Here is a 27,349-nt window from a genome sequence, read left to right on the forward strand (position 1 = left end):
TAAGCAACTGTAACTGTTTTTTGAACACTGTGACTCAGCAGTAATGCGGAGTTCAGGACTTAATTAAGCACAATATATCACAACTTCTAAAGTGCGAGCTTCTAAGACAGGACACGACTGCTTAATGCAGAATACTGCAGGGGGCCTGGGTGGCTCAGCCGATTAAGTGTCCAACTCTTGGCTTCAGCTCCGTTCGTCATCTCGGGGCTGTGGGTCTGAGCCTGGCATCCAGCTCCGGGCTCGGTGGCTCGGTGGAGCCTACTTGAGATCCTCTCCTCCTCCTGCCCCTCCTGCTCGTGCTCTCTTTCAGTCTCTCAAATAAATGCATCTCAAAAACAAACAAAACCCTCCATATCAAAAACAAAACAAAACAACTATAAATAGGCTGTAAACCAACAGTTGTCCTCTCCCAAGATGTTTCTCCCCATCCCGTTGTAATGTTTAACTTTGAGAAAATGTCTATTTTAGAAGGCTTTCCTTAATGAAGTGATACCATCGCTGTCATAACAGGTGAAATACTGCTTATCTGCAAATTATTTCCGAGTTACTGTAGCACATTAATTAGTTCACTGTAACACAATGGTAATGTTGCTGCCCATTAGAACCACCCGGAAAGAATTACCAATCCTGTTGCCCAGGTCACACTCCATACTAATTAAATTACAGTGTGTGGGAGTGGGAGCCAGGCAGCAGGATTTTAAAAATATCTCTAGGAAACTTCATTGTTGCCCTCAAGTTTGGGAACCACACTGCCATCCAGATACAATCAAGGAAAGCTTTATGTTCAAGGATCTGTGTCCTAACCTAAGCTTTTCTAAAATGTTCAGTGGAAAAAGGTAGTTTGAGATACATCTATTAAATATTACAAGGAGTTTTTGAAAAGCCTACGAACTGTAGATTTCATCAATTCTTAGGCCTTTATCTCCTATTTAACATCTCTGTAATTACAATGAAATAGTCTTACACAACAGTACACCGTGCGAAGGTGCCTCGCCCCTTTAACAAATTATTTTGGGAAGCCATACTAATGCCAACAACGTTACCATTGTTCAGAAATACTTTTGAATTGCTTCCTGGAGCAGTGCCTAAAACTTAAAACATAAATAATAGAGGCAAGTTCTCTGCTGAGGAAGATTTTAGTTTTAGAAATAGCCAGATCACTTGAGGTTAAGAAACTGATGTGAATCAAGCTAGGTGATGATGCCCTATGTGGCTATTAAATTCACACTGGTTTTGAGACCTTCATCAAACCGGATACGGAAGCAGTTCCACAAAATTGCCAAGATATTTTTGAGCAGTGGCAAATCTTGTTGAAGTGCCTCAGTTTAATGTTTCAAAAACCCTTAGAGATTTTCTTACCTATTGCCTGTATTTACAATAAACTAAAGTTCAGGAAAAAATGGGACTCCTCGGTCTCAGTTCAGCTGGTCAGTGGCAGACCTAAAAACAGAACTCCCCTGCCTCCCAATTTAGTTTAGGCTTAGCCTCAACCTACATTCCCTCCCATTAAAAAAAAAAGGGGGAGGGGGGGTTGGGTGGGGTGGGGGCAGAGGTTAGTTTAGGGGTTAAGTCTATCCTATCCTACCACGTCATGATCCTTTCTCACAAACTAAATCTTACAATGCCGCGGAATTTTGCTGTGTGTTCTCTCCAGGTGTACCAATCTGTGGGAACCACAATGAGAAGTCCGACACAGTCCTTGAGGGTGCTTCTCCATATTAGAGAGAAGGCTCCGTAATCCTACGCTGCCATTCTTGTACACAATTTGTCTCCATCTAGAGGCCTCAAACTGTTTAACGTAGCAAGATACTTTATACTCTGCTTTATTTCCAAAAGAATTTCATCACCTAAGAATAAGTGAAAGTCAAAATTATAAAAAAGGTAAAAAGTAGGCAAAGAAAAAAGAATGGCAAAAAGATGAAAGCATTACAGATCGCATACGGTAACACAACATTGTAAAATATTACCGAGTAATTAAGATTCAGCTGTAGGGTCTGGCTTTGAAGGTCTTGGAAGACAAAGCAAAAGAGACGTTCGCTGATCAGTAATGAGAATCATATGATCCAGTTTACCAGCAACAAAGCTTTTCCTGGTCTTCTGTCAAGAGGACTGGCTGTGTCCGCACGTCTAACCTCAGGTGAGTGTTTTCTTAGACCTGAACTTCCCACAGAAATCCAGGAGGCAAGGGCCTGGAATTTTGAATATTCTGTTTCAAGGCACTATTTTTTACTTTACAAATCAAAGTAGGGTTGGCATCCTCTCATGGGATTAAAGAACCAGATCACCTACAACCTCATGTATGCACAAGTAGGAAAAAAAGTATCTTGCCATTCTATCAGCTCCTCACCTACTTGGGGCTTAATTTTCTTAACCCTGTTATTTCTCCATTTTCAAACTAAAAGATGATGATTTGTGGAATAGTAAGAGTGGGCTGTTAGAACACCCATGGTATTTATCAGGTACAATGCCCTTCCCTGTCTTGCTCTGAACTTTTGAAGTGAAGTTCAGGGATCCTGTGTATATTTTACACGAGAGTTTGCAATATTATTTTACAAACATCTCACAAAGCTATGGGGTTGGCCGGGCAGGTGTGACGCAATAGTCTGTGGATGAGAAAACGGAGGCCCTAGAGAGATGGAGCCCAGTTCTAGGCCATACTGGGCCGAGCTGTCCTCACCTAGAACCGGGGCCCTTCTCCCTGATGTTGCTTGTTTTCCTCTCCCCTGGATTTAGAAGCTCAAGCGCCAGCCCTCTACCATTCTGGTATCTCTCTCCTCTAGATGGAAGCTTGCCTGTGCCATATTTTTATACATGGCATTAAAAAAAGCTCTTTCTGCAAGTACGTTCGTTTTTTTGGATGCCTTTCCTCTTCTAAAATTGAGATCAATTACGATTATGAGCATGTGTTTTTATCCCTTCTCAGAATTTATATCTTGGATATAAACTTCCTCAAGCCTAAAACACATTATCTAATTATATGCAACATTCCCTTCACTATCTTAAAATCTTGGATGTTTTAAAAAATGGCTCAGATACAGAGTATCTACATCAATTTCTTCTTCTAGTTTGAAACACTTCCTAGAGTAACTGTTCTTGCTTCTTTCTAAAAAGCTACCAAAGTAAGCAAACAGGGCAGCCCAGGTGCCTCAGCAGTTCAGTGCCGCCTTCAGTCCAGGGCATGACCCCGGGGTCCTGGGATCAAGTCCCATTTCGGGCTCCCTGCATGGAGCCCGCTTCTCCCTCTGCCTGTGTCTCTGCCTCTCTCTCTCTCTCTCTGGGTCTCTCATGAATAAATAAATAAAATCTTAAAAAAAAAAAAAAAAAAAAAGAAAGAAACCAAAGTATGCAAACAGTATTAGATGTTCTACTTTTGAACTACCTTCATCAGAGGAACTGAGATCTGCTCTGGCAGCCACGAGCTGGCCTCTGGATCTTGCTTCTATACTGTAGTGCACATGTACTACAAAATACTTGCTTCAGGTGTCTGGCCATTTCTCACTAAACAGATCTCTTCCTCCCCCATGTATCACTTTTCTCTCCAACTGTACTCCCTCAAGGCCAAGGGGGGGCACGTTGGTGAAGAAAGAAAGAAGCACTCTGAAATCAACACAGACCTGGGTTTGAATACTGGCTGTACTACTATTAAACTGGTCAAAATGATTTGATGTTTTACACCTCATTTTAAATTAAGAGTAGGTATAGACAAATTAAAAGAGAGTAGTTGGAAGATTGTATGTAAAGCTCTTAGAGCCAAAGGTAGGGAACTCAAAATGTTAGTTACTTCTTACGTAGTATACACCATTATCCTCTGCTTAAATAAATGAAGAGGTCATTGTATTCCTGCCACCTTGTAGAAGGGAATCTACTGAAATACAGCATGGAGGAGGAAAAAATCCATTGCCATTCTCTCTTCAAATCTGCAGTTTACTTTTTAAGACTCTTACTACCATGATTAAAATATTATGTGATAATATAAAAGGAAAAACTGAATCAAAAAAGGTACAGGCGATGGAATAAGAGAAAGTCATTAAGTGGAACGAACATGCCTAAAAACTTAGAATACAGATGTGTTACTTACCATTCTGCTTCCGGTTACTGCTAGTCCAGAAGGCAAGGGTGTGTCTGTCTACGAAGACTTAAAAGGAAAAATAAAATATGAAGTACAATGCAACACGATTTAATATACTACTAAAAAATTGTTTACTTACACACAAAATGTTCACATAACTCCATTTTAAATAAAGACAAATACAAAAGCAGCAAACAAGCATACTGAAGTGTGTAGCCTCCTGCAATAACTCCAAAGGATCAGTCATAAGGAGAGAGTTCCATCAGAATTTTCCCCCTAGCTCCTTCATTTATAGGCACATTACAATCACATGGCATTTCCAGCTTTTTTGCTCATTAGCATTCCTAGCCACCCCTCGTCTAACCCTCAGTCCATAGCCTGTTAATTCATACACTGGTGGACAACATTTGAAATTCAAACATTATTTTGGCTTTCATACTCATCCGGATTTGCTCATCTTACGGCTGTTGTGGTAGTTTCTCTTCAGGTTGGTGTATTTTGGGGCACGCAAACAATACCTAATGACCGTATACGAGACCTAATGCCTGTATCAATCAGCTTTTGGTTTCTCAACAGCATATGAGTACCATTCTCATGCAAGGATTTCAACCAAATAACAGTTGGTACGGATGCTCTTCCTGCTTGACATTACAATGTACTGAAAACCTCGTTTGTTTCAAAGGTAGTTCCGATGCAGAATATTTGGGTGAACCATTTTGGGGAATTCCAACCTTGATGCCTAGCGATGTTACATAAGCATAGATGCCTTCAGTGTGCAGCTACAAATCCACCTTTGTCCACTTTAAAAATGAAGGTCTGTGTGTAAATAGTATCCATTACTGTGGATACTAGGTGTCACCAGGTTAACAGTATTCAAAGACCAAATGTACTCCCAGGTTCTTTTTGGACTAAAAAGACAAGATATTAAAAGCACTAGCTTTAAAAGACCATTTATTATTCTTAAATATTTACAACTCACGGGTTATCAATTTATCACCAATAGGTTATTTGTTGGGATTTTGTTTGAAAGGGGCTTCACTTGTTATCTTTACCATTTTTATTTCATCGGAACAGAATTCCAGGTTACCTTTCTAAGTTTTCACACTCTTCTAGATGTTTTGGACTAGCCACCTGGCTATCCTAGGAGATTTCAAGGACAGCTTTGTTAATAGGCTTCCTAGTTTCCCATCTCTAAAATGAAGACCCCACTTACTTTCTTAGCTACTGCCACATAGCAGTTCCTAAATAACCTAGTGTGAAAAGCACGTCCAATACAAATAGACATTGAGTGACCTCAAATGTATATATACCATAGCATTCTAATAGAAAACTCTTAAGTGCATAACACTGATTCAGTAATAATGAAGACTGATTGGCCAAGGAATCTCTTTAAGAAACCCAACAATGGGAACATGGAGGCATAGCAAGGATTACTTATAAAGAAAGTATCAAGGACACCTGATACGTCCACTTATAGAACAAACAAAAAGCCCCGTCAGGCTACATAGTTAGTCCCTTTGTATACTACTAGACCCCCAAATAAAAAGATCTTAGAGATTTAAGAAAATCACTATAAATTACTCTATATAACTTATGTTCTGCGTGGTTTTAAAACATTCACAATGCTCTAATTACTTAATCTTACATGAAAATATAAAAAAATAAATATTGCCATGCATACCTTGCTGACATTTTAACAACCACAAATAAATAACCTGAAATGCTGTCTAGAGGAATTGTTCTCGTATACTTGTTAATTATGGAGGGCTCAAGCAAGTCTATCCTTAATCTGAAAAGGCTACAAAACAAACCTAATTTTTAATGCCCTTAAATGATGAAAATGTAACGCTAAGGGAAAGAAAATCCTACAAGCTAAAACTGGAGTGCAAACACCTTTTTTGCTATAGGTTTTAATGGAAAACGTTTGTAGACTAATGGGGATTCCTTCCCAAGGGCATGCTGGAAACATGGAAAATGATGTAAGAGAAACTGGGAATCCTTCCTCAAGCAACTTATCCTATTTCAGTTTCCTGAAACATCCCTGGTTAAGACTGGTGATTAAAGAGACACAGACAAGCATTTATAAAAGTCCATCAGGTTCCTCGTTAAAGCTGAAGTCACACACTAGAGACAGGTGGTCTGAAGGATAATTAAAAGATGGTAGCCGGTTGGGTCCAATCTGTTCTTCTGTGAGCAAATCAAGAGCTGACTTCACACTTAGAGCATGTTTAGAATACCAGATATAATCCAGTGTATGCCGGCACTCCCCTGAGGTCCGGATCTTCCAGGTAGTATACGGAGGTTCTGACTGCCCATCAGCACTAAGCAGCTTGTACGCACTGTTCAGGTTGAGGCTGGAGGAAGCAAAGTGCTTGTAGACCTCCTCTGTTGGCTCTGCATTGAAGTCCCCACAAACAATGAGGGGAATCTTGGCTCCTTGGGTGATGTTCTGCAGGTTCTGGAGAAGGTCACAGCCTTGAGCTGAGCGAAATCGTTCCCAGCCTGTACGTGCTTTTAAGTGAGTGACAGCAATACAGAACTGTCGACTGGACTCCTTGCACTCCAGAGTTTGTGCAATGGCCACCTGATTGGTTTTCAATGTCATGGCCGTCAGCCTAATATTGGCACTATTGACTAACTTGAATCGGTTCTGGAGAAAAAACAAGGCACAGCCATCTGGTCCATTGTTGTGTTCTACATCTAGACAAGGTGACCAGGGCTTTGGGAAAAACGTGCCCTGATAGCCCAATCTACTGAGGAGTGGTTGAAAGGTGTCAAAATAGTGGTCCACCTCTTGGAGACATAATATATCGGGCTGGTAGGCTAGAATTTCTTCTAGGATGAGACATTTCCTTTCTTCCCATTTGAGGGCTTCCACAGGGCATTGTACAAAGTTGTCTTTTCCTTCTCCAAGAGCTGAAATAAAAAAGCCAGTCAGTTGTCACAGGGTACTTAGAGAAGTCATGGTTCTATAGTAGCTAAGTACCTGCAAGTCTCCTTCGGTTTGACACGACTCAAGACCCTTAGAATGCTTTCTCTACTTCAGATGCTTTAGGCGATTCTTGTCTGTCTAAACTGTATTAATCTATCAAACTGAGGTGCCTGGGTGGCTCAGTCAGTTAACATCCATCCAGTACCTCTTGATTTTGGCTCAGGTTACAATCTCAGGGTCGTGAGACTAAGCCCTGCGTTGAACCCTGCTCTGCGTGGAGCCTGCTTCAGATTCTCTCTCCCCTTCTGCCCGTCCCCCAGGCTCATGCGTGCACATGTCTGTGCTCGCTCTCTCAAAAAACAAAACAAAACAAAAACAAAAAACAGGGGCGCCTGGGGTGCTCAGCGGTTGAGCATCTGCCTTCAGCCCAGGGCATGATCCTGGATATCCAGGATCGAGTCCCACATCCAGCTCCCTGCATGGAGTCTGTTTCTCCCTCTGCCTGTGTCTCTGCCTCTCTCTCTCTGTCTCTCATGAATAAATAAAATCTTTTTTTAGAAAAAAATTTAAAAAATAAAAAGTAAAAAACCCCCAAAACCAAACAAACAAAAAAAGCTACCAAACTAAATAACCTCTTACTATTCAGATAAGGGAAGCTATTTATTTTCTTTCATATTAAAACTATTTCATGTAACTGTAACCTAGGACATAAGAGCTTAAATTTTAGCCTTAAACAGTGTTCTTTACAGTCCCTGGGATCTAAACCATGTCAGATGAAATAAACATATTTAACTTTATATGCCAATTAAAAAAAAAAAGATTTTATTTTTAAGTAATCCCTACACCAAACATGGGGCTTGAACTCACAACCCAAGATCGAGTCGCATGCTCTACTGACAGAGTCAGCCAGGTGCCCCATCTATAATTTTAACACTATGTAATGAGCCATATGAACCAATGTGGATGGAACCTATCTTAAATAGGCAGCTTTTCCTACTTATGGACGAACACCTAGGAGGATAAAAAAACAAATCTAAGATGGAAAAGTGGGTATATGCCCTTCTTTAAAAAGCTACCTTGCTTCTTAAAATTTCAACTGCTACATGAAAGGGGGTAATACTACAGAGTTCACTAATACATTTTTTTTTTTTTTTTTAAATTTGGCAGACCTAGGTTGTCCTTTCTACCGTAACAAAGTAACATTTTAACGAATAAAGAACTAAAGCAATGATCTCTTTGGCTTCAAGTTACAGAGACACATACGGGTGGGAATCTGGCTTCCACGCGCACCACCTCACTACCCCCAGAGAGTCCCCCCCATTCCTTGAAGAAAGCTATACATGTTACCCCTTCAGCAGGTTTAGTTTCTCCCTTGCAAGTGCTGTCTTGGTGCTGAGGAATGAGAGAGGCAACAGAAGTTTGAGGCTAATAAACACAAGGTCCTTTAAATACGGACATGCTGGGAAGTAGATACTGTGTTAGGATAGCCTGCAAACATGGAAGGTAAGGTATAAATCTTGAGTGCAAGATTTATTTGTGCAAACTGGATGGGCTTCTTTCTTACCTTCCCCTTCTGGGAGCTCCTCACGTCTGCCCTGAGTCACCCAATCCTCCTACACCTCTACCTGCCCACACCTCTTCCCTCCACATAACACATCAGTGCTCCGGGCACGTACAGAAACGGAAAGGCAGTCATAGCAAACTTAACTGCTCAGGCACAAACGCATCAGACATACCTTGGGCGAGAATGTTCCACTGCATGACTCGAATAGGTGGGTGGCTACTGGGGCAGTCTGTCCTCAGATCCACAAAATCCCTCTGGAACCGGGGAGGTCGAGTGTGCAGGACAGCCCTGCATTCCTCAAGGAGTTCTTTGGGATCAATGGGCTCCAGATGTTCAGAGTCAGGTGATACCAAATATTCTGGGTGCTGGGAGGCAGCACTGCTGTTCAGTGTCTTGGCAAGAGCACTATAGAGTCTGCTCGTACCGTTTCCCATGGAACACACTGTAGAAAAGAAAGGCATAATCATACACTCAGCTCCTTTTTCTGCCCTTCTTCCATTTTCACTCAGCTCAACTAGAAGATAAAATATTTATTGTTCCATAGAAGCCAAAGGAACTCAACTGAGGGCAATGTTGCCAGGTTCATGTATGAAGCATTTCCACAGAAGTGGTGGCTTACAGGGGTTTCCAGGTTCTAGCTTCCTACTAGGGCAGGTTAACTGAAATACTATGTTCATAATGGCCTCTGATTAAGATAAATCTTTTAAGGGAGATATACCTTGATCTTTATGTCCTCTTCCAGTTTAGGATTTCTTTGTAACTTACAAACCCAGTCTTATTACGAAAGCATGGCTTGACAAAAATCCACATTCGTCTTTCTACATGTTTTAATAAAAACTTGAAGGCCAGTTTGTAAAAAGCCAGATGTTAGAAAACCCATGATAATCCTGGAGAAAAGATCAGGTGATAGCAGGCTGCTGCTCTGGCCACCTCATCTATACAGATCCCTCTGTTATGGAAAGTGAAAGCTGGGTTAAATCCATATCCATTTTTTCTTAAATGTTAATTATCCATCAGAGCTCTGGCTTTCTGCAGGACTCTGAACATCACTGAGCAATAGAGTCTATAATATCAATTGCCAGATGTTTTAAGAATCCAGAAAAAGGGTTGGAGGTAGAAGGGGTTAAGAGAAGGTTGCCCACATTTCCTGGGATCCTGGAAAGAGAAATGATATGGAGAGGAGCAGGATCACACCGAGCTCAGTGCATTTCCTAGTGCTTCACTCTTTATCCTGATAGATTATATATAATTCACTGAGGAGAGGAGAGCACGATCTCCCACTATTTAGCTCGAGGCACCTGGAAGCAAGTGACTGCTCTTTCTGGCTCTTCATTACAGTATAACTTAGGGTCAAGTTTTTACTTGGAATAACCTCCAAGATTCTGTATATGACAAACCGTGGTAGGGAGGAATCTGGATTTCCGTACCACATCCATATCCTTGCCTCTCGAGAGAAACACAGTTTTCTCGTAAAATACATAATCTGGCAGGCTGTTGACTGAATCTGAAGCCAGCAGTCAATCATGTTCACTGATAGAGGTCACAAAAGCAAATTCAAATATTTACCACCAAATGTTCTTAAATATCAAGGTCAATAAGCATGCACGCATGCTCTCTGTTGTTTCTTTTCATCAACTCAATGTAGATGTGGTCTTTTTCCCCAGTAAGAATACTAGATTAAGGCAAAGAAACGCATTACACCATTTAAGTGTACGTGCAGCCTCAAGCGAGCCTGTTTGTTCTCTCACACACATACATGCGCAAATGCATGCACACAATTGTTTCCAGTCTGTTTGATTTGAGCATATTAAATTATTTTTAATCAATCTGCTTGCCTATCTGAGTGCATGGGTCCAGAGGAAGAAATTTTCTTCTCAAGTGGTAGTACAACTTTGAAAATCTTTCTTCTGTACTTCTAGTTTTTAAGAAAAAAAGAAGTTAATGGTCTTACTGGTTGGTTTCTCAAGTGTAGTCTACAGAACAGTAGCACCACCCAAACTGTACACCAAAATGTCACAGGGGCACCAAGGGGCAGGTTACATTTGAAACATATGGCAATGTTTGACATACGTCAGGCTCGAAGCACACTATCGGCCTATTGTGGTAGTTCAGTTAACAGGTTTGCTCCACTCTTTTTGACGTATCTTTGTCAAGCGGAGTTGTGGGGTCGTTATTGTGATAAAAATCAAGTATGCAAAATTGAACATGAAAAAGACAGTCCAACAGGACTCCAAGGTTTGACGAGTTATGTGAAGCCAGATTAAACCATCTTTGATGTGGATGGAACTGGAGGGTATTATGCTGAGTGAATAAGTCAATTGGAGAAGGACAAACATTATATGGTCTCATTCATTTGGGGAATATAAAAAATAGTGAAAGGGAATAAAGGGGAAAGGAGAAAAAATGAGTGGGAAATATCAGAAAGGGAGACAGAACATGAGAGACTCCTAACTCTGGAAAACAAACTAGGGGTGGGAGAAGGGAGGGTGGGGGTGACTGGGTGACGGGCACTGAGGGGGGCACTTGATGGGATGAGCACTGAGTGTTATTCTATATGTTGGCAAATTGAACACCAATAAAAAATAAATTTATAAATAAATATAAAACATTCTGAACCACACTTCCTTCTAAAGTTAGAAAAACCTTCACATAATGAGCAACATCCATTTCAGCCAATGAAAGCGTACCAGATATACATGCCCAGAAAGCAAATAAAAACTATATCTTAATACAAGTGACCTGAAAGTCACTAAGAAAATGACAGGATAGTCTAAGTCAATTAGAAAACTCAAATTAGCAACAAAAGAGAATTAAGTAATAAGAAAATGAGATAGTGGCAAATATTATGTGCCTAATTTAAGCAAAGATCCAGTATATGGGTAATATGAATTCTTGTAGCAGGAAAACCAATGCAAGGAAATGAAACGAATACTTAAAAACTATAAATCAAGAAAGTTGTTAGAATACAAAATTTCAATCATGCAGGGTTGAATTAATTTCTGAAGATATAATTTCAGCATGAAACTGTAGTTAACAACTGTACTGTATTCTTGAAATCTTTTAAGAGAGTAGATCTTAAGTGATTTCAACACACACACACACACACACACACACACACAGACACAGACACGGCAACTGTGAAGTTGAAAATGTGTTAATTAGCTCAGTTGAGGTAATCATTTCACAATGCATATGTATACCAAAACATCATGTAGTACATCTTAAATATACTATTTTTATCTGTATTAATTTCAATTAGCTGGAAAAAAAATAAAATGGTTTATTTTTTAATTTTTTTTAATGGTTTAAAAGAAAAAAATTACGTAAGGTTAAAAAAGACAGACACAAAGGTCTGTCTTTTATCTAAAAAAAAAAAAAAAGAAAAAAAAGAAAAAAAGAAAAAAAAACTGGAAAAAAATACTTGAAACTACGTATTGAAAAACACAACACATACCTGAGAATATCAACCCAGAATGACCAACACCAAATGGACTGTAAAGAGAAAAAAAAATCCCTTGGGCATCCAGGCAGAAACATTAAGTAACTTATAAGGAAAATAAGAGTATCATCAGACTGCAACTGCAATGTTTTATGCCAAGAGAAAACGAAGTTACATATTTTAAATTTATAACTCAAACTTTATATGTAAAGCTCCTCCATATGTGGGCAGAGAATTTATATCCAGCATGGAAAATTGACTCCATGAGGCTTTCTTGAGGAAACTATAGAGCAGGGCTGACAAACTGTAGCCAGGCGTATTTTTGTACAGTCCTCTAGCTAAGAATGGTTTTAAAGGGTTGTTAAACACACAGACACACATACACACAGTATGGAATAGGATCTCTCCCCTTGCTTGTGCTCTCTCTCTCCCCCATCTCTGTCAAATAAATTTTTTTTTAAAAAGCAAGACTCTGGACCTGTGGGTGGCTCAGTGGTTGAGCGTCTGCCTTTGGCTCAAGGCGTGACCCCGGGGGTCCTGGGATCGAGGCCCTGCAGGGAGCCTGCTTCTCCCTCTGCCTGTGTCTCTGCCTCTCTCTCTCTCTCTCTCTGTGTCTCTCATGAGTAAATAAATAAAATCTTTATTAAAAATAAACCTACAGCTAGTCAGAAAATCAAGTCTAAATGAGGTTAAGAGTACAATATATAACGGCTGTCTAATCCCACAACGAACTTGTGATAACTTATACAACTAAAAGGGGGAAGGGCAGGGACCAGAATAAGGAAAATATATTCAATTTTGTAAATTTTATCAAAAAAAATTTAAACTGGGGGTGCCTGATTTAGTTGCAAGAGCATACAGTTCTTCATCTCAGGGTTGTGAGTTCAAGCCCCACATGAGTATAGAGGTTACTAAAAAAAAAAATTGAAAAACTTAAATTGTAAAGCATTTACAGTAATCATAATTAGTGGCAGGATTTGATTGTTACTGTGACATTGTTGTGTAGATGTGAAACGAAGCAAATGAATATTCTGATTCCATCATTCTCTATTGTCTTTTTTGGGGTTTAGCCTATAAATGCATTTCCAAAACTATTAACTACAACACTCAAGGAAAATACTCTTGGTAAAGGCAACTCATTTTGGACCACCAGCAGATTATTTAAAGTTTGATCATCTATCTTATTTGGCCTCTCAGTCTTCTGGTGGTTTTCAAAAATTAAATCTACCCTCAAAATACAAAGCTTTGCAGCAAAAAAGATGAACTGTAGCATGGCTAAGTAGTAAGGCCTTGAAAGGGACAGGCATCCACAGACCAATTACCATCCAGTTCTATCACGGGTTAGCTGTGCACAACTCTCTAGACCTGCTTATAGACCTTTCAAATCAGGGCTTTCTAAAGGATCCTAATTTCCTCAAGATTTTTTGGGAAAACGTATCCAGGTTAGAACAGGTGGCGACTTCAAAATAACATGTTATTTGTACTACAGACACATATTTATATTAAGAAAACTTGCATGTACTGTTAAGAATGACTTTTGTTCCTCTATTTGAGACCCAGAATGGACACTTTCATGTGTTAACAGTACAGGTGACTCTGAACAACACAAGTTTGAAGATGTGATCCAATTATATGTGGATTTTTTTATAGTACAGTACTCTAAGTGTATTTCCTCTTCCTAATGATTTTCTTAAAGAGCACTTTCTTTTCTCAAGAATACAGTATATAACACAACATACAAAATATGTGCTAGGGCAGCCCGGGGGGCTCGGTAGTTTAGCGCCACCTTCAGCCCAGGGCATGATCCTGGGGATCCGGATCGCGTCCCACATCGGGCTCCCTGCATGGAGCCTGCTTCTCCCTCTGCCTGTGTCCCTGCCTCTCTCTCTGTCTCTCATGAATAAATACATAAAATCTTAAAACAAAGCAAAATATGTGCTAGTCAACTGCTTATGTTCAGCAAGGCTTCTGGTCAACAGAATATTAGTACAGTTTTGGAGGAATCAAATTACATGCAAATTTTTGATCATGCAGGGGTTTGGTTCCCCCACCTTCCTTGTGTTGTTCAACAGTCAATTGTACTTGGGTATGAAATACCTGAAAATAACCTTTAAAAATGTTTTACTAGCATAGACCTTTTGCTGTTATTTCACTGTAGTTTCATTTGCCTGAGAAAGAGGTCATTAGGCTAAATTTCAAATAAGAGACTAGGTGGAGGGGTATTGTTAGGAAGTATTTATTATAGTCCTGTCTCTGCTCCTTAGATCTTATAGGAAACTCAGGAATGGTCCCTAAGGTGGACTGATGCAAATGTGAACATCAATTTATGTAATAACAAAGTGACCCAGCACATGCCTTCTAATACTAAAGTACCTAGGAAGCTGATTAATGAATCAACCTGTTGCAGAGTGAGCTTGAATGAAGAGAGAGCGCCAGATGATCTGAAAGATGTCTCTGCCAGTCCACTCTTCTGCACACTCAAGGGCCCCCTGTGTGTCAGGTTCTGTCCTCATAGTACACTCTGCAATTTAACCACCTCTACCTTTTCCTCTTTCGGGTGTGGTCGGGAGCAAAACTCTAATCTTCGTAATCTAGTCTAATCACACAGTCCTTAGAGACAATTGGCCGGTAGTAAGTTAATTTTACAATCTTATTTCCCTATGCTGAGTTTCAGGAAGGGCACTTCAAACCAGTAAGATACATGTTGATCTTTTCTCTCAAGAATTTGGGGAAAGGTTAATACACATGAACTAATGAGAGAAAAACTGAGTGCTTACTATGTGGATGGGCTAGGGTATAATAAGGGTTAAAACAGAATAGGTAACAGTAATCAGAAAAACACTGTAAAAAAATAAGACTTAAAATATGGAACTTTAATTCCTGACTAAGCCATTTACTTGGTCCATCACAGGTCGCCACCATAATTTCTTGCCTCACTCTCCCAAACACACACACAGACACTAGATACCAGACACATTCTGGCCCACTGCAGGTGGATCACTGAAGACTAAAATCTCTGTCCTCACGGAGCTTATACTGTAGTATAAGCTTTAAGACGATGGTCACATGGTGAAAAATACCATGGAGAAAAATAAAAGAGGAAATAGGGAATGCTGGCGAATGGGGAGTTGTTGATTTACACGGGATGCTCAAGGAGGTCTCACTAAAAGATGGAATTTGAGCAGAGAGACCTGAAGGTGGTAAGGAAATAAATCTTGAAGTCTTAATGGAGATCCAAAGGAAGAACCTTCTGGACAGAAGGAACAGCAAATGCAAAAGCCCTGAGAAAGGAACATGTTTGGCAAGGTTGATAAACAGGAACACGCTGAAATGATTTACAGAATGAATGAGAGAGGAAGTCAGTGAGATGTAAGGACAGGAGGGCAGATTATAGGGCATTGTAAGTCATTCAAAGTACCTGAGCTTTTATCTGAGATGGGAAGCCACAGGAGAACTATAAGCAGGAATAAGAATCTCATTTACATTTAGAAAAAAAATCTCATTGGGGATGCTTGGGGGGCTCAATCTGTTAGGTGACAGACTCCTGATTTTGGCTCAGGTCATGATCTCAGGGTTGTGAGATCAAGCCCCAGGTTGGGCTTCACGCTGGGCAGGGAGCCTGCTTAAGATTCTCTTCCTCTGCCCTTCCCCCATGCCTCCTCTCACTATATATTTAAAAAAAAAAAAAAAAAAAAAACACCTCACTGGCTGATGTATTAAAAATATACTACATTGCAGGAAAATAAGAGGAGACCTAGAAAACCCAGTAGAGGATAATTAACAATCATCCAGGCAAAAGACAGTGGTGGCTTAGAGTCGTGATGATAGCCGTTAAAGTGGCTGGATTCTGAATACATCTAATTTGAGCCATGAAGTTTTAGTGATAACCTGGATGTGGCCTGAGAGAAAACAAATAGTCAAAAAGGTCCCGAAGGTTGCCAGCAGAGCAGCTAGAAAGATGACGCTGCCAGTACCAGCCAGGAAGATTTGATGGTTGGCCAAATAGGAGTTTGGCAATTAGACAGGACTGAGGCTTAGGAGAGAGGAGTACACTGGAAATAAATGGTTGGGAGAAGTCCATGGACACTGGAGACTGAAGTGAGTTGAGAGAAAACACGTCTAAGGGCTGAGCTCTGGGGCAAACTGGGGAAGATGTGGTGAAAATCCGAGGATGACATGCCAGAGAAGCAGAAGAGGAAGGGGAGCATGATCTTCCTGGAAACAAAGTAAACAAAGTGTTTCATCCATGAAGTAGTTACCGCCAGTGTCAAACGCTACTGACAGTTCCAGGAAAATGAAGTCTGAGACCATCTGGATTTAGCAGCATGGAAAACTTCAGTGGCTTTAACGAGCAATTTTCAATTTTTGGTGGAGTTGTGGGGAAAAGAGGAGCTAGGACAGAGCAGAGAACCAATCTGAGGAAATTTTGCCCTGAAAGAGTCGAGAGAAATGAGCAGTGGCTAGGGATGGAGGCAAGAGAATTTTTGGAGGCTATTATTATACATACTTGTTTGCTAATGGTGATACAATAAAGGGAAAATCACAGAAGCAGGAGACTTTGGACCTGATGGGCATGCGGGAGCCCACAAATCCCTCTCCTCCCAAAGCTCTATAAACCTAAGGAGAACTCTCAAAACCAACCATTTCAATGCTCTGAATATGGATCAAAGGCATACAGCAAAAAGGAGCTTTGATATTCATGGGAGCTTCTGGACTTCAGGAAAGAAGAGTATAATCTGCAATACTCCTGCACCAGAGCTAGTCCCCCCAGCCCCTCAAGCTCTATGGGAGTAGTTCAATTAGTGCAGCAAAGAGACTGAATTATCAAGCCCAGGCTCTGATGCTTCACTGGTATGTCTACCAAATATTTAAATAAGAAACAATACCACTCCTTCACAAACTGCCATTTATTACTTCCCATGAACAGCCCCTCTGGAAGACAGTTTGGCAGTTTTTTTAAATTTTTTTTTTTAAGATTTATTTATTTATGATAGACATAGAGAGAGGCAGAGATACAGGCAGAGGGAGAAGCAGGCTCCATGCCGGGAGCCCTATGTGGGACTCGATCCCGGGACTCCAGGATCGTGCCCTAGGCCAAAGGCAGGCGCTAAACCACTGAGCCACCCAAGGATCCCCAAGGTTTTTATAAATTAAATACAAGACTAACCATATGGCCCAGAACTCCTGCCCCTAAGTATTTTACCTACAGTAACCTGAAAACTTATGTTCATGCAAAAAACATATGTACAAAAACGTTAGGAAGCAGTTTTATTAATAACTGCCCCAAACTGGAAGCAACCAAGATGCCCTTCACCATGGAATGGTAAACTACTGCAGCACATCACATGCTAATAATAAAACAGTATCCAGGAATGAAAAGGAACAAATTGTTGATTTGCAAGATTCATGCATGCAACATGGATGAATCTCAAATGTATTTTGTAAATCAAAGAAGCCAGACCCTAAAACTTACATATGATATGGTTTTGTTCATACGACATTCTGGAAAAGGCAAAACTATATGGATTGGTAGCTGCCAGAGGTTGGGGGGGTAGAGGAGGGGACAGTGGTGGCTGACTAGGGGAATTTTGAGGGTGACGGAACTGCTCTGTACAGCCCTAGGCTGGGATATACACAACCCCATGCATTCGTCAAAATCCATACAACCATCCATCAAAAAAGAAACTTTAACATGCACAAATTGAAAATACCAATCAGAAGACGGAACAATCAGGACAGAATGTAGATTTCAACATACGAACCTAACTGTAGTACAAATGTATGGCAATCTTACAAAAGGGATTCAAGTGAAAAAAGAGCTGTGATCTGAGTAATTTCGGGAAACAGCGTTTTGATGGGAAACTACCCAGCTCAAGTCTAAAGGAACTGTACTCCAGTGAGGAAAGTTTCTCACGGGGGTGGCAGGTGTTAACAGCTCCAGAACTGCTTCGCATACACATTGGGGCTGAACAAGGGGCGGACAGTGGAGGGTGGGAACCATATTTCTCACTGAAAGAGGCAAGTTACAGACAAAGGAAATAAGGAAATAATCCAGGATGAATTACGCGGTACTGAGCTAGAGTCAGAAGTCGCAGGATGAATCCATGTTTCACTGATTATACACACAGGTGTACAGATAGAGATAAATTACAGACACGTATATTGTAGGACTCTGGTTTTCCACCTGCTGTCTGCCATTTAGCTATCTCTGCCATCTAGCTGCTTTTTTCCCATGCTACATACATTTTATATCTTCATATGTCCAGAATTATTGTGAGGATAAAATAAAGACAGGACTCTAAAGCATTTTTAAATAAAATATAACATTACATCTAAGGAATGCTGCTTGCACTTATTTATTTACTTATTTGTGATAGAGAGAGAGAGAGAGAGAGAGGCAGAGACACAGGAGGAGGGAGAAGCAGGCTCCATGCCGGGGGTCCAATACAGGACTCAATCCAGTGACTCAAGGATCGCGCCCTGGGGCAAAGGCAGGCACTAAACCGCTGAGCCACCCAGGGAACCCCTGCATTTATTTGTGGCCCGAGATGGTCCCGATGCCTTGTCTTATCACTCCTCAGCAGATACTACATTTCTGTGGTGATGAACACATTAGGTTAAAAATGTCATTAAAAAAAAGCCTTTTCACATGTCACTCTGTGAGCATATATAATAAATGCATATGAATATTTATATACTTATATGTATAACTTGGTAGGATACATATTTTAAGCCAGTCAATGTAAAAACTGAAGCAACAAATGAAGCTTATGTTCCCAACTCAGTACACACCGTGGCATATATAAATATCTAATGAGCTTCACAAAATGATTATTTCATCTGCAGGAAATATGTGCTATTCCCTAATGTATTCCCTTTCATTTTTTAAGAATGCTGGTCTTGACCCAATGAAATTAACAGCCCACTAATGAAGCTGTTCTAGCAGGGGTTCTCCAAGGGTGCCCTATAGACCCTTGGGGATGTTTGAGACCCTTTTAGAGGTATGCGTGGCCCTTACTTTCATAATAATACTAATATACCATTTTTCTGTTTATCCACAAACATGTTAAAACTGCTTTTGCCTTAACATGAATCAAGCATTGGCATCAGACCATCAGTAGCCATAGTATTCTTCACCACCAGACACTCTCAGTTTTTAAAAAAGGTCAGTTTTACTTAAAAACATCCTTAATGAGGCAGTAGTATTTTTGTTAAATCTTGAACCTTGATAACATGTCTTTTTAAGGTTATTTATTTATTCATTCATTCATGAGAGACAGGGATAGCAGGCTCCCTGCAGGGAGCTCGGTGGGACCCCACGCCAGGACCCCAGGATCACACCCTGAGCAGAGGGCAGGCGCTCAACCACTGAGCCACCCAGGCATCCAGATAACATGTGTCTTTTTATATGTGACAATGGAAAATACATATAAAGCACTTTTGCTGCATACCAAAATTCAATGTCTTACAGAAAAGTACTTGAGTTGCAAAATGAATAGCCCCCTTTTTCACAGAGCACCATTTTCACCTGAAGGTAAACCTGACCAAGTACAGTTAATCAGATAAGGACATCAGGCATTTTCACTAAAATGTGTGAGGGACGCCTGGGTGGCTCGGCGGTTGAGCGTCTGCCTTTGGCCCAGGGCGTGATCCCAGGATCGAGTCCCACATAGGGCTCCTTGTGGGGAGCCTGCTTCTCCCTCTGCCTGTGTCTCTGCCTCTGTGTGTCTGTCATGAATAAATAAATAAAATCTTTAAAAAAAATGTGTAAGTGAGCCTGTCACTTTAAGGAAAATAAAAGATAGTTATTTGCATCAATGATAAAAATTTTCAAGTGAGGGGTGCCTGGGTGGCTCAGTCGATTAAGAGGCTGCTTTTGGCTCAGATTGTGATCCCAGGGTCCTGGGATCAAGCCCCATACTGGGAAGCCTGTTTCTCCCTCTCCCTGCGGTTCCCTCTGCTTATGCGCGCTGTCAAATAAATAAATAGAATCTTAAAAAAAATTTTTTTGTTTTCAAGTGAAAACTTTGGAAAACTTTTACCTGACATCAGGGGCATGACAGGTTCAAAATACTTAAAGACTTCTGAGAAGATGGGTAGTATATTAACTAATGCTATTTTCTGATACTGTATTAATATTTGAAAAATCTGCATAACCCAGGTAACCCACATTTTCCAAATGACAGATAACAAAATCACTCATGGATTAAAAAATTCAAAGCAACACATCATTGATTTTAATGTAACAATACAAAAAGTTCATTGATAACGGCACCATGTAGCAAATGACTACTAACATAGAAACTACCACAAAGAGTAACCAAAATTATCTAAAAATGCTGTTAAAAGTAATTTTTTTCCAACTACATACCTGTGAGACTGGATTTTCTTCATTGATTTTTTTTTTAAGATTTATTTATTTACTTATTCATTCAGAGAGAGAGAGAGAGAGAGAGAGAGACAGGCAGAGACCCAGGCAGAGGGAGAAGCAGGCTCCATGCAGGGAGTCCGACGTGAGACTCGATCCCGGGACCCCAGGATCACGCCCTGGGCTGAAGGCGGCACTAAACCGCTGCGCCACCGGAGCTGCCCTTCTTCATTGACTTTAACCAAAACAACTTATCACAACATATTGAATGTAGAAGCAGATATGAGTTCTGTCTCCTATTAAGCCAGACTTCAAGGGATTTTCAAAAATGTAAAACAGTGACACTCTAATTTTTTTGCTTTGAAAAATATAGCTACTTTTCCATAAAAATGTTATTTATGGGGGCAGCCCAGGTGGCTCAGTGGTTTAGCACCTGCCTTCAGCCCAGGGCGTGATCCTGGAGACTCGGGATGGAGTCCCACATCGGGCTCCCTGCATGGAGCCTGCTTCTCCCTCTGCCTGTGTCTCTGCTTCTCTCTGTGTCTCTCATGAATAAATAAATAAAAACTTTCAAAAAAAAGTTATTTATGTTAATACTGATTTTATTAAATGACTTGATAAATATTTTTACATTTCTCATGTTCTATTTATCGACATGTATACCAAATACAACCCACATAAACAAAAAAGTTCTTTAGGCCCTCAAAATTTAAGACTAAAAAAAGGATTCAGTAAGTAAAAAGTGAGAATTTCTATTCTAGATCAACCACCTTAAAGTGCAGACATCCTGTTTTGGGGGACAAGGCAATCTCCTGGGAAGAAAATGAAAACTTTTTTTTTATCTTAAAAAAAAAAAGCAATAGATTGAAAGCAGACATGTCACTTAAATCAGGTGAACACAAAGCACATATCTAAGTTTGTTTTAGGGACGTCTGGTGGCTCAGTCCACTAAGCATCTGCCACCACTCAGGCCAGGATCCCAGAGTCCTGGGATTGAGCCCCACTGCTCATGAGCGAGCGAGCCCGTGCGTGTGCTCTTTCCACCCACATAAGGACTGCAGTGTAGTAATAAGGCTATGTCATCTTGAAAACAAAAGCAAGCTATAGGTTATGGGGCACTTCTCTCCCCCCCCCCCCCCATCCTAAAAATGCCAGCAGCAGCTAATAAGGATTACTGAATCCTTAACATGCACCATTTACAAATTCTTCTGCCTGCTTTGATTGCATTTTCAATTAAATCTCATTACAAATCCTAAGAGGTAGCTGCTCTTATTATGCCCTTTTACAATAAGGAAGTAACTTAGTAACAGTTCTCATTGTTTCTTACCTGTTTTTAAAAAGATAATGTTTATTTTTCTTTTAGAGTATGAACCAATTGAAAAAAATTCTTTCCATTCGTAAACAATGTCCAACTCCCAGATTTCAAGCCATTGTACTTAGCTTTATGCCATAATAGGGGTTGCTATATGGAGCTCTGTGAAAACTGTCCAGGGTTCAGAACAGCTCAACATCCAAAGCCAATTTCCCCAGGTGAGATAGCACAAATAATTCATCCCTATGATAATTAAGATGTTGAAAAGTACAAAATCTTGCCAAAACCTCTGTTAAACTTTATTTGGCACTCATACTGCCTTCTAGGTGGGTTTTACATGTATTTGTGGAGATGGGTATTTTTGACCCTATACTGCCTCGCTATCTTATTTTATAGAACAGATAAATCTTCCCTCTTTCATAATAGCCTTTAAAGATTTGCCAGAGAATTGAGATTTAGATTCCTGAAGTACAGTGGCAGTATGTAAACAACGCCCGTGTACTCATCTCTTTCCTAGAAAACAAAGCAAAAGTGGGCTAATCAGTAAAATACAGAACACATGTTTACTCTTTGTGTCACCAACTAACTATACGTGCTTCTGAAGCAATAGGCAGAGCGCAACACAAGCTCCCGGGTGTCAGCCATCAGAGGGAAATGAACGGGGTTCAATGAAACACTTTCACACCAATAATCAAGACGCTGGATGAGAACCTAACAGTTGAGACCCCAACTGACCAGGCTTTCCGTTCCAGGCATCCTAACAGCACCGAGAAATCACACCAGAAAGATCTCTCTCCACGCAGCGTGTCTCGAGTTACCCAGCAGTCGCATATCCTGGCCTTTGCCCGAACAATTCAGTCTGTGAATAATTTCTCTCACAATTAATTTGAGTTTTGTCTCCTGAATCTGTGACTTGGTCCAAAAAAACAGATCCAACACCCAAACCAAACAAACCCCAAGGTAATCTGCATACACACCTGGGAAGCTGCTGGAGCTGACCAACCTCGGCCCAAGAAAACCTCACACGACAGAGCACACGGAACTGTAAAGGACCGACGTCACGAAGGCTGGGGGAACGGCAAACTTCTGCTGCCATCTGCTGGCCACTGTTGAACCATTCCAGAAAATCCAGCTGGCTCAGCAGCAGACTCCCAGGAGGCTTCCCGGATAAACGTGGCCTTCAGGACCAGTGAGTGCTAACACCCCTAAGATGAGCAACATGACCAGCCTGGATGCTTATCTAATACTTATTGAAGAAATCAATAAAGATTTATGGCCTCCCGGCATGCGCAGCTTTATCAATCAAGCCCTCTTTTTTTTTTTTTTTTTTTAAGATTTATTTATTTATTTACTTATTTACTTACTTACTTGTGATAGAGAGAGAGAGATAGAGGCAGGGACACAGGAGGAGGGAGAAGCAGGCTCCATGCACCGGGAGCCCGATGTGGGATTCCATCCCGGGTCTCCAGGATCGCGCCCCGGGCCAAAGGCAGGCGCTAAACCGCTGCGCCACCCAGGGATCCCCCAAGCCCTTTCTTACACCTGGTCAGCTTCGCTTATTAAGTTGTCCTTGGTCTTTGTACAATCCTGGTCCTTTACCTATTAGACTCTAAGTTCCAAGAGGGAAGGGGCTGTGTCTACCTCCTTTACCTCAAATACCTGGCCCATAAAAGGAAAGATGCTGAAACTAGTACCACCACTATGTGCTAACTATCCTGGACTTAAAATTTTAAAAATAAAGAAAAAAGAAAAGATGCCAAGAGACAGCAAAGTGCCACGGAATCCTGTCAACACTGCCGGAGGAGCTGCCTCACGCTGATGGAGGACCGTGGACCGCGGAGTACTTTGACCTGTGATACCTGTTACGGTCTTAAGAGCTCCTGGGGCTCTTTCAGGGATGAGGTCACTAAGGCTCACCAGTTTAAGTCACTTGTCTCAAGACCCTGTGGAAGACAGCTCTCTTTCTAGAATTTCGTGAGATCGTAGCTGGGGCCCTCTCCGTGTTAGTAGGTAGCCCCACTGGTACAGGCACAGGGTCACCTTCAAACTGTGTAGGAGTGTGGACGTGAAGCACATTAACTCCTGGATCCTGTGGATTAAGGGCCAATTTAGGAAGATAATATTTTCCGGTGGGAGTTAAACCCTGTAGGCGGTGTCCAGTCTTCGAATCCACGAGCACCGCTGACTGAACGTGACGGGCGCACAGAACACTCAGCAGGCAAGTCCCAGAGTACAGGAAAGTCCCGTGACCCGAGCTCCAACTCTTCTCAGGTAAGATCAGGCACAGGGAGGCCCGGCTGCCTCAGCGGGTGAGCGAGCGCCCGCCTTCGGCCCAGGCCGTGACCCCGGGGTCCCGGGATCGAGTCCCGCGGCGGGCTCCCTGCAGGGAGCCTGCTTCTCCCTCTGCCTGGGCCTCTGCCCGCCCCCAACCCATGTCTATCACTAATAAATAATCTTAAAAAACCCAAAACAAAACAGATGAGGCTGCAGTTCAGCAGACGCGAACACGGCCCTAGACCGGCACGCAGGTCCGGCTGCCTGGGTTCAGCTCCCAGCTCCTCCTCCTCCGAACGGGGCCCGACGAGTTATGCGCCTCTTTAGTCCTGTTTCTTCATGTGGGGGTCACGCTCACTTCACCGGGGGCCGTGAGGCCGCAGTTCCCCTGGACGCACCCGGGAACCCTCAGGTCAGTGAAGGGCCGCTCCCCCGTCCCATTCCACGAGCCCCATTCCGCGAGCGAGCGCACTTCCGGGGTCGGGGTCGGGGTCGTGGTCGGGGTGGGGGTGGCCCACAGGCCTACGCTCCCGCGCCCTCTGTCCTCGTCCTCCCTCCGCGCCCTCCGCCCGTCCAGCGCGGGGGCCTCCCATTCGCCGTCTGACAGAAACACACAGACGCGAGGGGTCGCGAGGGGTCGGCACGCAGCGTTTCCGTTTCCGTTTCCGGATGGCACAAGAGCTGGGGCCCGGCCCTGGAGGGCGCCTGAGGGGGCGTGGCCGTGCCGGGGATGCCGGGAGGGCCGGCCGGGACCCTCATCCGGGACCCTCATCGTCCCGGTCTGCAAACACGAGGACCGCGAGCCACCGTCGTGGCCGATGCAGCCCCGCCGGAGGGGACCCACCGCCTCCACAAGCCCGGCTCTGCCGGCGGCGTCCCCTGAGGTGAGACGTGAAAAGGCAGAAACTGACTGAATCTGGCTCAGAAGCGAAGCCTGCGTTACCACAGGGCGCCCCGGGCAGCGGCCGTCGGCACAGCTGGGAATGCACAGGCGGGCGCGGGCGCGGGTGCGGGGTGGAGCCCGCCGGCCACAGCCCCTCCTGGCTGCTGCGGATCGTGCACATTTTTTAATGTTTGGAAAAAAAAATCACCATGATACTATTTCATGGCAAAGGAAAACTACAGGAAACTGGAATTTCGGCGTCTGAAAGCGGACGTGTCGTCCATGGCCGCTTCCACACTCGCTGGGACGCAGATGAATGGGCCCCAAAGCCTAAAATATTTCCCACCTTGCAGCACAAGTTTGCAGATCCCTGTTCTAGATCATATTGCACTGAAATCAATCACCAGTTTGTATATATTTCACAAAACCAATGAAAAATTTTCAGTCACTTGAAATAGGGGAAGACAATCTTCACGTATGAATTTCCGCGGCCTGAGGGCCTGGGTGGCCCGGCCTCGGCGGCTGGTGAAGCGTCGGCCTTCAGCACAGATCGGGATCCAGGGGTCCTGGGATCAGTCCTGCATCCCACTCCCTCCTCGGCAGGGAGCCTACAGCTCCCTCTCCCCCTCCCCCTGCTCATGCTCGCTCTCTTACAAAAATAATCAAAATCTTTAAGTTAAAAAAAAAAAAAATTCCCTGGCCTCCCTTGAATAATTAAAGCACATGTACAGAAAAGAATTATCTTCCACAATCTGAAGTAAAACTGTAAACAGCTTTAAAAATCTCTATTCCTACCACTCATTTTTAAAATGGGAATTGAAACAGATAATTAAAAAAATAAAACAAAATGGGAATTGATAGGTTTCACTCAATAGGTCACTCGGCATGAAGTAGAACATACATTCACTTTTCCTTCCTAAGAGCTTTCAGGAATAAACTATGTGTGTCAAAATTTTTAAAAAGAATGAAATAGACAAGAAAGGATGCCACCAATGCGCCCAAAGTTCCAGGAAGGCAGAAAGGGCAGGCGGGCAAGTGTTAGGGTAAGTCCATTTAACAGGGGCTTTTGAAGCAGCTGTGGTTACCCTACTTTCCCCTCTCCTAGATAGAAGCTGCCAAAGGTGGCTTCTACCTGGGGCAGAACCAGAGAACGCGTCCCAAAAAAGTGGGAGGTAGGTATGTCTTGGAAGGGCTATCAAGGGTGACCTAAAGGCAAGGCGGACTAGAGGCTCAGGCACAGGAGCAGGAGACTCTTGATCTCGGGGTCATGAGTTTGAGCCCTCTGCTGGGTGCAGAGATCACTAAAAAAAATACATAAAAGATCAAGGTCTAAGTCAGATCACAAGAAAATTTTAGAAGTACAGTAAGGAGTTTACGCAGATTAGCACACACAGAAAGAACCTTCCTAGCTTTGGCAAAGGTGGAGGCCTCCAGCCCGCTCCCTCTTCGGGGAGCCTACCTGTCCACCCACCGCGTGACTTTCCCATTCACAGGACACGGAAACTGCTCTCCCCTGTAGGAGACACCCGTGGGAGGAACAGGCATATAGAGCCCCGGATATTTAAAGCTACAGTACTGTGGACACAAAACAAGAATGGGATTCTAGAACTAGAGAATGTCTAGAAATTTTAAATGACTGCAATAGAAATATTCAGGAAACCTCACAAAATGGAGAAGAGATAAAGACATTAAAAAATGAGAGAAGACACAGGACAGATCCACATGGCCACCAATCTGTCTAACAGGAGTTTAAGAACATGAAAATAAGATGACAGGGCTGATAAAATGATCCAAAAACTAACAGAGTTTTTCCTTTGCTAAAGAAAGGTATGCTTTCAGATTAAATGGGCTCCCTCAATGCTGAGACATTTTTCCTGATGGAATTTTGGAACATAAAGGATTAAGAAAAATCCTGTAAGCTTCTAGAAATACTCAATAGACATTTAAAGTTTTGAAGGAAAGATTTTTATTAACGGGCATCTGTTACTCGTAATTTTCTAAACTGAATTTTAAAAATCATCATGACTTTTTTCCAAATAAAATTCAGAACAATGAACCACCTAAAAGAGAAACTAATTCCAGAATACCTCTCAGCAAACCTATCTGACCTATATACGATTTCAAAGACAAAGTTCTTTCAGCAGTCCCTCCATAATCCGCAATAACAAAACATAAAAAATATAAAACTATTATATTAAAGGTATCTTTAGAATCTGCAAACTAGGGGTGCCTGGATGGCTCAGTCAGTTAAGCGTCTGCCTTCGGCGCGGGTCATGATGCCTGGATCGCCCCACATTGGGCTCCTGGCTCAGTGAAGAGTCTGCTTCTCCCTCTCCCTGCTTGTGCACTTTGGCTAACTGTTCCTCTTTCAAATAAATACAATCTTTAAAAAGAAAAAAGAATCTGCACATTAATTTACTTTGTACCCTGCCACAAGTGTATCTGCAGGTTGGCAACGCACCTACTCAAGGACTGGAAGCTCAAAGAGCTGGGGGAAAGGAAGACAGT

At 42.2% G+C, this 27,349-nt stretch overlaps 1 protein-coding gene across 7 annotated transcripts in view; it reads right to left on the reverse strand.

The window, feature by feature from the left end:
- Positions 1-4,176: 4,176 nt before the first annotated feature.
- The window catches only part of NOCT (nocturnin), a 29,910-nt gene continuing 6,737 nt past the window's right edge, over positions 4,177-27,349 (reverse strand). Inside the window, exons 1-5 of one of the 7 annotated variants that reach the window (XM_072755246.1) lie at positions 22,662-22,707; positions 12,020-12,057; positions 10,401-10,480; positions 8,738-9,007; positions 4,177-6,985 (exon numbers count right to left, since the gene is read on the reverse strand). In XM_072755246.1, coding sequence (XP_072611347.1) covers positions 6,150-6,985; positions 8,738-8,999 — 1,098 coding nt within the window. In that variant the 5' untranslated portion in view covers positions 9,000-9,007; positions 10,401-10,480; positions 12,020-12,057; positions 22,662-22,707 and the 3' untranslated portion in view covers positions 4,177-6,149. Of the gene's footprint in view, positions 6,986-8,737; positions 9,008-10,400; positions 10,481-12,019; positions 15,697-22,661; positions 22,796-27,349 lie in introns of those variants that run through there. The other 6 variants (XM_072755242.1, XM_072755244.1, XM_026018457.2 and 3 more) reach the window with 6 other exon arrangements.

Source organism: Vulpes vulpes, chromosome 4 (genome assembly GCF_048418805.1).
Source record: "Vulpes vulpes isolate BD-2025 chromosome 4, VulVul3, whole genome shotgun sequence".
Taxonomy (NCBI): Eukaryota; Metazoa; Chordata; class Mammalia; order Carnivora; family Canidae; genus Vulpes; species Vulpes vulpes.